The 14145-nt window shown below is 44.2% G+C and overlaps 1 protein-coding gene across 4 annotated transcripts in view; it reads left to right on the top strand.

Moving 5' to 3' along the window:
- Positions 1-487: 487 nt before the first annotated feature.
- CSNK1A1 (casein kinase 1 alpha 1) overlaps positions 488-14145 on the top strand; it is a 59240-nt gene continuing 45582 nt past the window's right edge. For 2 of the 4 annotated variants that reach the window (XM_012453428.3, XM_064366503.1), the window contains exons 1-2: positions 488-1050; positions 1710-1816. In XM_012453428.3, coding sequence (XP_012308851.1) covers positions 928-1050; positions 1710-1816 — 230 coding nt within the window. In that variant the 5' untranslated portion in view covers positions 488-927. The remainder of the gene's footprint in view (positions 1051-1709; positions 1817-14145) is intronic. The other 2 variants (XM_012453362.3, XM_012453499.3) reach the window with 2 other exon arrangements.

The following is a 14145-nucleotide window of genomic DNA, read 5'->3' as shown; positions in this document are numbered from 1 at the left end:
AACCCAGGAGGCGGAGGTTGCGGTGAGCTGAGATCGCGCTATTGCACTCCAGCCTGGGTAACAAGAGTGAAACTACGTCTCAAAAAAAAAAACAACCCTCCTGAAACAAAGAGCAAAGGTCTATACCCAACTCCTAAGGAGGCCTGAAGCTTTCATCTATTACGAAACGGGAAGGTGACTCCTCCCTGATATCGGCTTCCAGAGACCGGGCGGGACCGCGGTGAGTAACAGGCATCACCGGCTGAGCCGCCGCCGACAGGAAGTGGAAGAGAGCCTGGGGCTGGGTGAGTACCGGCCGCAGCACGCCTGCGCAGTCAGCAGGAGTTACAGTGCTCATGCGCAGCTGGGCGGTGACGGGGTGACGCTTGGAGCGTGGGCCGCGACTCTCACGGATCCGGTTCCGCCCTCCGTCTGGCTGCAGATCCTCCGGAGCGAGCGCCCGAGATCCCTTTCCCAGAGTGCTCTGCGCCGTGAAGAAGCGACTCCCGGGGACTGGGGGCATTTTGTGTTGGCTGGAGCTGGAGTAACAAGATGGCGTCGTCGGCGGAGTGACAGGGGTCCCTCCGGGCCGGAGCCAGCGGCAGTGCTGGCAGTGGTATCGCCGCCCTAGCTCACCGCGCCCCTTTTCCTGCCCGCGACGTCGCCGCTCAAGCGAGGCATCGGCAGCCGCCGAGAAACAAGTGGCCCAGCCTGGTAGCCGCGAGAAGTCCTTCACAAACTGTGGCCTGGCAAAAAGAAACCTGATTGAGCGGCGGTGATCAGGTTCTCCTCGGCTGATTCTGGGCCCCGAACGCCGGTAAAGGCCTCTGTGTTCCGTTTCCTGCCGCCTTCCTCCGTAGCCTTGCCCGGTGGAGGAGCTCGAGAGGTCTCCGTCTTCCCCTCAGAGGTGTCGGGGCTTGGCCCCAGCCTCCATCTTCGTCTCTCAGGATGGCGAGCAGCAGCGGCTCCAAGGCCGAATTCATTGTCGGAGGGAAATACAAACTGGTACGGAAGATCGGGTCTGGCTCCTTCGGGGACATCTATCTGGCGATCAACATCACCAACGGCGAGGTAATCACCTGGGGTAGGGTTCACGATAACGCTGGGCATTTCCTCATCCCCCGCCCCCACCACCGCGCACCCCTAAAGTGCTCGGGCCTCTCCCCACCGCACGCACTCGTCAGGGAGTCCAAAGAGCTAGTTTTCCTGGCTTTTGAATCTCCCCCGCTCTCTTTCCCTAAAAGGATCGAGAACCCGATAGAAAGGTTGGGGAAGGTTCCCAGCTTGTTAAACACGTCCCATAAATGTCCCTTAGTCGAACTTTTTTTTAACCGTTTTTTAAGGTGGAAACGGCAAAATCCTATTTCTGTGATTTCCATGCTTTTATTTTATTTTATTTTTAATTCTACTGGCCTCTTATTCCAATTAGAGCAGTTTCCGATCGCCTAGTTCCTTAAAAACCTCTCATTACGTTCAGAGGTTGCCTCTTTTTTTCTGGATGAATCATTTTCCTGCACTTTAGAGGAGGTACGGATTTCGTCACTACCCCCTGAAGAGAGGCCTTTGAGGCTGGTTGCCTCGTTTTATAATTACAGAGAGCTTTCTCTTTCCAGTCTTTCGCTTTTTCCCTGTAGTCGCAACTTGGAGTTTTGCTAATGTCTCTCCCTCCTTTCCTAAGTGACATTGAATCCGTAGGGATGTTGATGCCATCATCCCTCTTTCCCCTGCAGGAAGTGGCAGTGAAGCTAGAATCTCAGAAGGCCAGGCATCCCCAGTTGCTGTACGAGAGCAAGCTGTATAAGATTCTTCAAGGTGGGGTTGGCATCCCCCACATACGGTAAGAACCCTGTGCATACAGGCGATCCGCTGAGGGAAGCACGGAATGGGGAAGTGGGTAGAGGCCGGTCAGGAGACCAACTGAATCCAGGTCTTGGTGTTTCGGTTACCTGGGTTCCCTACAGCTAGTGGCTTCCTGTAATCAGTCATCGCAATCACCGAGTAAATTTCAGTTTGCCAACTTAGTTTAAAATTTCATTGTATTACACTGTGCCCCATTTCGCTTCCGTCATTTCTCCCTCTTCCCGAGGCTTTCATTTGCAGTAAAGCGTGCAGGTCATCTTTGATCCCTACGCGGAAGGTTTGGCTGCTGCCTTTTTTACGGCGGCACGTCTGATGTTCTTAGGTTTGTCCAGTGAAGTGGATTTGAAGGTGTCGAAGCGACACGGCAGTGTCATTTCGAGTTGCTATTGGAGCTGGCTTGGGAAATGGCTGCTCTTTTGTTGTGTTTTTGTTCCAACATGTCTTCCTCCTCCGCTTAGAAAATGGCGGAACGACGTGACTCAACCCCATATTCCTGCCCTTTTCTCAGCTTGGGTTCACAAATTATGCTTCCTTGATACCTCCTTTAGCAGCCCCAGGTCGATTAAACCTTTGAAAAAGTCAAGAATAAAGCTGCAGGAGGCAGTGGGGTTCGAGGAAGGACATGGCATAGTGACAATGTTTGTGATCTCTGCAGCAGATATGATACGAAATTGTTGAATTATACTATGTAAAATCCTTTGTAGTTCTTTTTAAAGTGTTACTCTTTCCTTTAGTGAATGGTCATGTTTGTCACATTTCAGTCGGAACTAAATTTGTATAGGTAGTGGCAAAGGCAGTTTGAGCACCACCAACTATGTTAAAATTTACTCAAATCAGTTGTATTAAAAGAAAGCTTAATCACTTAGCCACATTTTGATAAGTAATTTTAACCTGTTGAGTTTATCAGTAAATCTTTACATCAGAGAAATTGTAGCCTTTTTTGGTGTGGAATATTGGTGAGTACAAATAGTGGTAATGAGGATACAAGGTGACGAGATAGAAACACATTGTTTCAACTCTGGAGGGTTTTAGAGTAATGTTTTGACTTTGGAGATTAAAGAGCCTCCTCATGGAATAAGAGAGTAAAATATAGTTTAAAACCCAGCTGTTTTCCAGCAATAATAAAAAAAAATTTGCAAAAATTTTCAGAATAGTTGAGAATGGTATTTACTGTTTACTGGAGCCTCTTTTTTTGTTTTGTTGTTTTTTTTTTCTGTCGTTGTTTTGAGATGGAGTTTTCGCTCTTGCCACCTAGGTTGGAGTGGAATCACACCATCTCTGCTCACTGCAACCTGCCCCTCCCGGGTTCAAGCGATTCTTGTGCCTCAGCCTCCTGAGTAGCTGGGACTACAGGCTCGTGCCACTACGCCCAGCTAATTTTTTGTATTTTTAGTAGAGACAGGGTTTCACCATCTTAGCCAGATGGTCTCCATCTCCTGACCTCGTGATCCGCCCTCTCGGCCTCCCAAAGTGCTAGGGTTACAGGTGTGAGCCACCGCGCCCGGCCTAATTTTTGTATTTTTAGTAGAAAAAGGGTTTCACCACGTTGGCCAGGCTGGTCTGGAACTCCTGACCTCAGGTCATTCTCCCACCTCAGCCTCCGAAAATGCTGGGATTATGGGTGCGAGCCACCAATACTGCCTTTTTTTCTTTCGAGACGGAGTCTTACTCTGTTGCCTAGGCTGGAGTGCAGTGGCACCATCTCGGCTCACGGCAGCCTTCGCCTCCCAGGTTCAAGCGATCCTTCTGCCTCAGCCTCCTAAGTATCTGGAATTACAGACCTGCGCCACCACGCCCAGCTAATTTTTGTATGTTTAGTAGAGACGAGGTTTCACCATGTTGGCCAGGGTGGTCTTGAACTCCTGACCTCAGGTCTACTGGCGCGGACTCCCAAAGTGCTGGGATTAGCACTGTGCCAGGCTTGTAGCCCCCTTTTCTATTTCAGGTTTTTTTGTTTTTTCCGGATCTTGAATTAAGGACTGGATTGCATAGTCATTACATGGAAACAACACAAATAAAACTATCCTTAAAAAAAGTCCCAAAGCTGTTAGTTTTTCTTTTCTTTCTTTTTTTTTTTTTTTAAGGGATAGGGTTTCACCATATTGGTCAGGCTGGTCTTGAACTCCTGACCTCAGGTGATCCATCCACCTCGGCCTCCCAAAGTGCTGGGATTACAGACGTGAGCCACGATGCCGGGCCAGCTGTTAGTTTTAATGGAGAAATGAATGATAAAATTTGCTATTGGTTGTAAATGGGCAGGTAAATCATTTGGAAGGAAATTCCAAATTTATCTTTTGAGGTAAAGATTAATGTGAAATCGAAGATGATACAGATTTGAGGTTTTTATTTTTTTTATTTTTATTTATTTGTTTATTTTAAAGATGGGGTTTCACCCTGATGGCCAGGCTGGTCTTGAACTCCTGACCTTAGGTGATCCACCCACCTCAGCCTCCCAAAGTGCTAGGATTACAGGCGTGAGCCACTGCGCCCGGCCTGATTTGAGGTTTTTAAATGGTTCTTGTCTTAAAAAAAAATTCTGTGTGGGAAAATAAGGCCCCTTACACCCACTGATTGCTTTGTGTCCCTAGTTTTTCCTAGAATTTCTTACAGATGGAATCATATGGTATGAGGTCATTTGTGTCTGGCACTTTTCACTTAGCATAATGTTTTTGAGATTATCTATGTTGGGAGATTTTATAAATTTCGCAAATCAGATTAAATTTAATATATTTGAAATCATTTTCAGAAAGCATTAAGCATTGCCATTTTCAGTGCTAAACCCAAGTTAAGTATATGTCCTTTTATCTGGTAGCTTTTATTTAAGACCTGATACAGACTCATAAGGTCAATGAGTAATGTACTGAATAAGCACATGAATGAATTAACTTCTGAGCTGAATAATAATAACAGGAGCCTATTATAAGATGGTGAGTGCGAGAGAGTTATGGTAGTTTTAAGCTCTCTGTGGGTGGGGCTAAACAGATTAACCTGGCTTTCAAATGAAGGCTTCCTGAGAGAGGAGATGGGATTTCAGGATCTGGCTCTGAGGAAGAAAGCTTGGTGAACTGGTTTGGGAAGGCATCCAAGAATAGAGTGTGGCTTCTGGGTGTAGTCTCTAAGGAGAATACAGTAATTGGATGAGGGTGTGGAAAGGGTAAATTTGCTTTAGGAGTGGTAGGGTCAGGTACATGGAAACAAAAGTGGTTTGTTGGTTTTGAAGTGAAATGTGAAGAAAAAGCAAAAACCTGTGTTTCCATTGAAGCAAAAACGATCAAGATTTATATAAACATTCTTTATTTGGATAACATCTTCCCATCCCCTTCAGTTTGTTTGCCACTATTTCTGTATCACCCATACGTGGTACATACTTAATAAATATTTACTTGGTAAGTATCGAATTAAGTTGACTGTTTACTTTTAGCTAGATAAAAGTTATGTATTATCCATTGTTTTAGAAGTATTGTCACTAATTTAAAATTTAGATTTTGCTGCCTTTACCCTTCATATACAAATTTGTTCAATCCCTTCCCTATGTTTTCTGTTACAAAACTCCCTGTAGTATTTGCTTTGCTTTTTTTATTTTTTATTTTTTTTGAGACAGAGTTTCACTCTTGTTACCCAGGCTAGAGTGCAATGGTGCGATCTCAGCTCACCGCAACCTTCTGCCTCCTGGGTTCAAGTGATTCTCCTGCCTCAGCCCCCCAAGTAGCTGGAATTACAGACATGTGCCACCACGTCTGGCTAATTTTGTATTTTTTTAGTAGGGACGGGGTTTCTCCATGTTGGTCAGGCTGGTCTCAAACTCCCAGCCTCAGGTGATCCTCCCGTCTCGGCCTCCCAAAGTGCTGGGATTACAGGCATGAGCCACTGTGCCCGGCCGATTTGCTTTGCTTTTAAGATACTTTGGTATGTCTTACAACAGAGACTAGAAATTACCTGGGCTGCAATGATGACCTGCTTAATCAGGTCCTTCCTGTGTAATTTGAGAGACCTATTGTTAAGAAGCATAGCATCCCGAGTAAAGAGCCAGGATAAGCCAGACGCAGTGGCTCACGCCTGTAATCCTAGCATTTTGGGAGGCAGAGGTGGGCGGATTGCCTGAGCTCAGGATTGTTCTGAGACCAGCCTGGGCAACACGTTGAAACCCCTTCTCTACTAAAATACAAAAAAAAAAAAAAAAAATTAGCCATGCATGGCTATGTGCCTCTGTCGTCCCAGCTACTTAGGAGGCTGAGGCAGGAGAATTGCTTGAATCCAGGAGGTGGTGGTTGCAGTGAGCCAAGATTGCGCCACTGCACTCCAGCCTGGGTGACAGAACAAGACTCCATCTCAAAAAAAAAAAAAAAAAAAAAGAGTAAGGATGAGAGAATGACATCTAGTGCTTACTAATTCTAGACACTTCGGGAGCTGTGGCTTCAGGTGCCAACATGGCCAAGTCCAAGAACCACACCACACACAACCAGTCCTGAAAATGGCACAGAAGTGGTGAACCCAAGTTCCTGAGGAACATACACTTTGCCAAAGAAGCACAACAAGAAGGGCCTAAAGAAGATACAGGGCAACAATTCCAAGGCCATGATTGCACGTGCTCAGGCTTTTAAGGCCTTTGTAAAGCCCAAGGAGGTTAAGCCCAAAGGGTGTCGGCCACAAGCTCGATCCACTTGCCTACGTTGCCCACCCTAAGCTTGGGAAGCATACTCGTGCCCGCATTGCCAAGGGGCTCAGGCTGTGCCAGCCAAAGGCCAAGGATCAAACCAAGGCCCAGGCTGCAGCTCCAGCTTCAATTCCAGCTCAGGCTCTAAAAGGTGCCCAGCGCCTTCCCCGTAAAGGCAACAGAGTAGATATCTCTGTCTACCAGTGTGAGGACAGAAGGACTGGTGGGACCCCTCTGGGCTGCTGCCTGCATGGGGCTGGGGTTTTCTTGTGCTGTTTATACAAATAAACCTGAGGCAGGAGAAAAAAAGAAATCCTTAGACCTTGTGAGTTGATACGTGAAAGCTCACTTAAAATAACCATTGACCCTTGAACAATGCTGGGGTTAGGGGCACTGAACCCTAACCCACCCACATTGTGCCCCACAGTCAGGAATTCAACTATAATTTTTTTTGAGATGCATTCTTGCTCTTGTTGCCCAGACTGGAGTGCAATGGCCTGATCTTGGCTCACTGCAACCTCCACCTCCCAGATTGAAGCGATTCTTCTGCCTCAGCCTCCTGAGTAGCTGGGATTATAGGCATGCCACCATGCCCAGCTAATTTTTGTATTTTTAGTAGAGACAGGGTTTCACCATGATGGCCAGGCTGGTCTCGAACTCCTGACCTCAAGTAAGCCCCCTGCCTCGGCCTCCCAAAGTGCTGGGATTATAGGCATGGATCACTGTGCCCAGCTCCAATTATAACTTGACTCCCCAAAAACTAACTAATAATCTACTGTTCACTGGAAGCTTTACCAATAACATGAGTGGTCAATAGCGCGCACACGCGTGTGTGTGTATGTGTAAAGCTCTTCATCCTCGTCATCCTCCCTTTGGGCTGAGGAAGAAGAAGAGCGATTGGTCTTGTTTGGGTAGCAGGGGCAGAACAAAACCTTTGTATAAGGGGACCTGTGCATCTCAAGCCCCTCTTGTTCAAGGGTCAGCTGTATTGGGTTTCTGTTAAAACCTTTTTTTGTATGTTCCATTATAAATTGAATTAATATGTTCTCCAAAGGAAAAATTTTAAAAATTTATTATTATTCTTACAGAGATGGGCTCTTGCTGTATTGTCCAGGCTGGTCTTGCTCTCCTGAGCTCAAGTGATCCTCCCGCCTCAGCTTCCCAAAGCTCTGGAATTATAGGCATCAGCAACGACCCAAGAAACAATTATGATATGCCAAAAAGTTCTTAACTAGCTAGGTGTTGGAGGTTTGAGCTCTAGGTCTGCTATGTGGTATTGACTGGGTGATCTACAATCAGTCAGTTCCTTAATCTCTGTGAGCCCATCTGTTTGCTCATTTAGAAAATAAAAGGGTTGTTTGGAAAGGAGAGTGCTGAACAGAAAGATTTAGGACTGCCTACCCTTCTTTTGCCAGCTAACTACTCATTTCCATTTGCTTTTGCATACTGAGATTTTGGGTAGGATTTTGTTTCAGCAAGGGTTCTCTATTTAAAAGTGTCACTGGCCTCATTGATGCTAAGGCCTTTTAGTTCTGGAATTTTAAGACCTGTTTTCAGAGGATAGTAGCTAGAAAGAAAGCATTCCAGCAATTTGATATTGTGTCTACTACTTGCCTTCCTTTCTTTTTCCTGTTTTTCTTTCATCTTTTATTATTTTTATTTATTTGTTTATTTATTTATTTTTAGCGGCAGGGTCTTGCTCTGTCACCCAGGCTAGAGTGCAGTGGCTATTCAGAAGCATGATAATAGCATATTACCGCCTCAAACTACTGGACTCAAATGATCCTCCTGCCTCAGCCTCCTGAGGAGCTGGGACTGCAGATGAGTGCCATCTCTCCCAGCTGCCTAGTGTTTTTTAATCACTATTTTTGCCCTCTGTGACTGAAAGTCAAATGTTCTGGAACATACTTAGAAAGCACTAGTTAATCCTTACTCTTCACTTTTAAATGCAGCTTAGTCTTACCTTTGCACTGAGCATATATCCTGTAAATAATATAATGGCTATTATCAGAGAATGAAGTTGACACTGCATTGTATATGTCTTCATCAAGATACATTACAGTGTCCATGCTTACCTTGCACTTAAAAAAAAAAACAGAAAAAGATGTATCACAGATGATGAGAAGTGAGCTTTTTAACTCGAAGTAAAACTGAATTCGGTATACTACAGCTGCTTTATACTTGCTTGTGAGATAACGTAATAATGCTAGGTAGCATTTTAAGCTGGACAAAATGTAAGAGATGTATATAGCTCTACTCCTACTAATACAAATTAGACTGTTGAATGTCAGGGGAGTTACTAGACTCTCTTAACTTCCAACTCTCTTGAGAATCATTATCACCCTTATGTCAAGGTCAAATCATGTGTGCTTACACACTCCACATTGTTCTATTTGATGCCGGAAAGCCATCCTGTGCTTCTTCATTTATTGGCATTTCACCTCATAGAGAAGCTGAAGAGCTCTTATAGAAATACAGGTAACCTATTTGTATTGAATTAGATGCTTATAATTCAGGGTGTTCTTATTCTTCCTTTTGCATCTGTGGATTGCAGGATAAAAACTTGTTAGAAATGATTAATTTGTGGCTGGGAGCGGTGGCTCATACCTGTAATCCCAGCACTTTGAGAGGCCGACGTGGGTGGACCACGAGGTCAGGAGTTCGAGACCAGCCTGGCCAAGATGGTGAAACCCCATCTCTACTAAAAATACAAAAATTAGCAGGGCGTGGTGGCGTGCATCTGTAGTCCTGGCTATTTGGGAGGCTGAGGCAGTAAAATTGCTTGGGCCTTGGAGGTGGAGGTTGCAGTGAGCTGAGATGATGGCAGTGCACTCCAGCCTGGGCAACAGGGCGAGACTCTTGTCTCCACAAAAAGAAAAAGAAAAAAAGAAATTATCAATTGGTATCTTAATTTGGAGTAAATACTTGAACCCACGTGAAATATGTGGGTTATTTTTTGGCTTTAGTCAGCGGTCCTCAGCCATTTTGGCACTAGGGAGAGGTTTTATGGAAGACAATTTTTCCATAGACTGGAGCTAGTAGGGGGTGTGGTGGGGGCGGGAATGGTTTTGAGATGATTCAAGTGCATTTATTGTGTACTTTATTTCTATTGTTATTACATTGTGACATAATGAAATAATTATACAACTCACCTTAATGTAGAATCAGTGGGAGCCCTTGGCTTGCTTTCCTGCAACTAGATGGTTCCATCTGGGGGTCATGGGAAACAGTAACAGGCATTAGATTCTCAGGCATTAGATTCTCACAGGGAATGCACAACCTAGATCCCTCTGTGCACGCAGTTCACAACAGAGTTTGTGCTCCTGTGAGAATCTCATTCTGCTGCTGCTCTGACAGGAGGCTGAGCTCAGGTGGTAATGCCAGCGTTGGGGAGTGGCTGTAAATATAGACCAAGCTTCACTTAGCTTCCATAGTGGATACCGGTCAGTGGCCCAGGGATCAGGGACCCTTGGTCATTTCTGGAGCTAGATCTTTTTTTTTTTTTGAGACAGAGACCAAAACAAAAACTGGTTGACCAGTATTAACATAGCATGAACTAATGCATGTTTTAGTGGGATTTTTTTTTCTTTTTTTTTGAGACAGTCTTGCTCTGCCACACAGGCCAGAGTGTGATCTCAGTTTGACAAATGCATATGTTGGTGTAACCTACATCCCTATAGGACTATTTGATTTTTTTCTTTGTACACATACATTGCTACTTCTTGGTAAGTTCTTTGTGTGACAGCGTTAGTTTTATTTATTTACTTATTTTTAAGTCTGTCTTTTGGATGCAGCTAAGCATTATTTTTCTCCCCAGCCCCCAATTAAACATTATTTTGATTTTGTTTCATATACAAGACTATAGGTTAATAGTAGGATTTATCTGACAAAATTACCAGATGGTGGTTGTCTTGGGGGTGATGCTAGTGAATATGGTATTCAGTGGCAATTGATATCTTTACCTTATTGTCCTCCTTTGAAGAACTAGAATAGTGCCTTTTTCTTGTATGTGTGTGATCAGTGGAGTGTGTTATGGCTCTTTTAATGGGGATTTTGGAAGTTCTATACAAAAAGGTTTAGCTGAAGATAGTACATTCCTATCCTCAACATAAAGGGAAATGGAAAGAGCATTATATTATGAGTCAGGGTTCTGTGATGCTGTCTAGATTTGAACCTATTAATAGAACGAATTCTATAATTTGTAAAGTCAGTTTTTACTTACAAAAGGGCTTTCGAAAGCCCAACTAGGGCTTAAAACTTTTAATGCATAGTATAAATTGATGGAATAATCAATAGGACAAAAGATGCCTCTTGTTCTCTGATGTAATGATTTGTTCTAACTTTAAGGTATAATTGCCTTTTATTTATTTGTAATGTTGATAAGTACTTTTGAAATAAGGGAATAACTGGTTGAATTCAGTGTGGCTAAACATTCATTCTTTTTTCCCCTCTGGATGCAAGAAAAAGAGGCCAATATTATCCAGGCATTGCATATGGTCTCATTTAGTCATTACAACAATCCTGTAAGTTGGTGTTTTATATCAAGTATGTGAGTCAAAGTGGTTAATTTGTCTAGAGTCACACAACTAATGTGTGATTTGTACAAGTCCTACTTCATCTTTCGGCTCTACCAGTGGTTCTCAAATTTTGCTGCAGATTGGAGTCAAATGGAGAACTTAAAAAAGTCACCTAATCCCTACCCTTAAGTATTTTGATTTAATTAAGTTGGCATGTAACCTAGGTATCATGATTTTTAAAAGCTCCCCAGGTGATTCTGTTATGTAGCAAAGTTCAGGAACCACTGTATTATACTATATTTTGGGGCTTAATAATTGTTTCTTTGCTACTTGCCCCCATCAACCCCCATCTTTTACTAGAACTACAACCTAATCAGGCTGTATTCTTTTTTTTCTTTCGTTTTTTTTTTTTTTGAGAAGGAGATTTCCTCTTCTTGCCCAGGCTGGAGTGCAATGGTGTCATCTTGGCTCACTGCAAACTCCACCTCCTGAGTTAAAGCTGATTCTCCTGTCTCTCCTGAGTAGCTGGGATTACAGGCATGCGACACCACACCTGGCTAATTTTTGTATTTTTAGTAGAAACGAGGTTTCTCCATGTTGGTCAGGCTGGTCTTGAACTCCTGACCTTGGGTGATCTGCCCGCCTTGGCCTCCCAATGTGCTGAGATTGCAAGCGTGGGCCACTGTGTGTTCAGCCTCTTTCTTTTTTTTTTTTTTTTTAAAGAGTCGGGTGCTTGCCTGGCCACCTAGGCCTGGAGTACAGCATGTCAATCATAGCTTACTGCAGCCTTGAACTCCTGGGCTCCAGTGATTCCCCCATCTTAGCCTCCTAAGTAGCTTAGACTATAGGCATGGACCACCACACTTGGCTAATTTTTATTTTATTTATTTAATTAATTTTCTTCTTTTTTTTTAATCTTGAGTGTAACTGATTTGTTTTTGATATATTTTTATTTTTTATTTTCTTCTCTTTTTCTTTTTGTTTTTTAGAGATAGAGTCTCACTGTGTTGCCCAGGCTGTAAGACTGTATCCATCCTCCCTCCTTCCCATCCTCTTTCTCTTCCTCCTTCCTTCCTTCACTTCCGTCGGTCCATGCATCCTGCTCTGTCACCAGGCTGGAGTGCGGTGGCACGATCTCCACTCACTGCAACCTCTGCCTTCTGGGTTCAAGTGATTCTCCTGCCTCAGCCTCCTGAGTAGCTGGGACTACAGGCGTGCGCCACCACACGCAGCTAATTTTTGTATTTTTTAGTAGAGACGCCGTTTCATTCTGTTGGCCAAGATGGTCTCAATCTTTGACCTTGTGATCTGCCTGCCTTGGTCTCCCAAAGTGCTGGGATTACAGGCATGAGCCACCACACTCAGCCTTGTATATTCTTTTTTTTCCCTCCCTCACCTTTTCTGTATTCTTAATTTATATATTTCTTCCTAGGATTAGGAGGATCATTCAGGAAATCCTATAATAGGCATCATGGTACTAGAAAGTGCACTATAATCCCATATAATCAAATGCTTTGATTTCTGGGAAGTATCTAAAATCAATATGTGAAACCATTTACCTCTTCACATGTTTCAGATGCATTCCTACAAGAATGCATTCTAGAAACTCCTTGAGGGAGAGAACTGTCTTACTCATAGAAGTATCTTTTGTGTTTCTTATTGTGCTGAGTGTAATAATGAAATTCTGCTTTTATTACATATTTATATACACTCACTTTTCTTTTTTTGAGATGGAGTCTTCACTCCGTCACCCAAGCTGGAGTGCAGTGGTACAATTTCAACTCAATGAATGCAACCTCCGCCTCCTGGGCTCAAGCAATTCTCTTGCCTCAGCTTCCTGAGTACATGCACCACCACACCCAGCTAATTTTTGTATTTTTAGTAGAGACGGGGTTTCACCACATTGGTCAGGCTGGTCTCGAACTCCCGACCTGGTGATCCGCCTGCCCTGGCCTCCCGAAGTTCTGGGATTACAGGCGTGTGCCACCACACTGGCCTATTTACTTTTCTGTTTGTTTGTTTGTTTTTGAGACAGGAGTTTTGCTCTTGTTGCCCAGGCTGGAATATCATGGTGTGATCTTGACTCACTGCAACCTCTGCTTCTTGGATTCAAGAGAATCTCCTGCCGAAGCCTCCCAAATAGCTGGGATTACAGACATGTGCCACCACGCCTGGCTAATTTTGTATTTTTAGTAGAGATAGGGTTTCTCCATCTTGGGTCAGGCTGATCTCGAACTCCTGACCTCAGGTGATCTGCCTGCCTGGGCCTCCTAAAATACTGGGATTATAGGTGTGAGCTACCACCCCCGCCCTACATTTACTTTTAAAATGGAACTCTGTCATTTTGAGAATTAGATTCTCAAAGATTGTCAAAGATAATGGCTACTCCTCATTTTTATTGAATTTTTGAAGTACCTAATGCATATATAGCTCCTTTCCTCAGTTTGCAGTTGGTAAATATTGGGAATATTTACCAATTCCGTGGTACTTAAACTGTTTTTTTTTTTTTGAGACGGAGTTTCTCTCTTATTACCCAGGCTGGAGTGCAATGGCGCGATCTCGGTTCACCGCAACCTCCTCCTCCTGGGTTCAGGCAATTCTCCTGCCTCAGCCTCCTGAGTAGCTGGGATTACAGGCGCGCGCCACCATGCCCAGCTAATTTTTGTATTTTTTTAGTAGAGACGGGGTTTCACCATGTTGACCAGGATGGTCTCGATCTCTTGACCTCGTAATCCACCCGCCTCGGTCTCCCAAAGTGCTGGGATTATAGGCGTGAGCCACCGCGCCCGGCCTTAAACTGTTTCTTAAATATTCCACTGAACCCATTAGCTGACTGCCAGTTTACAAATGGAAACGTGACTGTACTAGCTTTGAGTGCTGGTGTAAAGATGCTACTCTGTCATTAAAAGCTAATGTTCGCCGCATGCGGTCATTCACGCCTGTAATCCAGCACTGGGAGCCGAGGTGAGCGGATCACCTGAAATCAGGAATTCCAGACCAGCCCTACCAACATGGAGAAACCTCATCTCTACTAAAAATACAAAATTAGCCAGGCGTGGTGGTACATGCCTATAATCCCAGCTACTCGGGGAGGCTGAGGCTGGAGAATCGCTTGAACCCGGGAGGTGGAGGTTG

The sequence above is a fragment of the Aotus nancymaae genome, unplaced genomic scaffold (assembly GCF_030222135.1).
Source record: "Aotus nancymaae isolate 86718 unplaced genomic scaffold, 86718_ANA_hifiasm-v0.15.2.pri h1tg000064l_1, whole genome shotgun sequence".
Classification (NCBI taxonomy): Eukaryota; Metazoa; Chordata; class Mammalia; order Primates; family Aotidae; genus Aotus; species Aotus nancymaae.
This window is presented reverse-complemented; position numbering and strand designations above follow the sequence as displayed.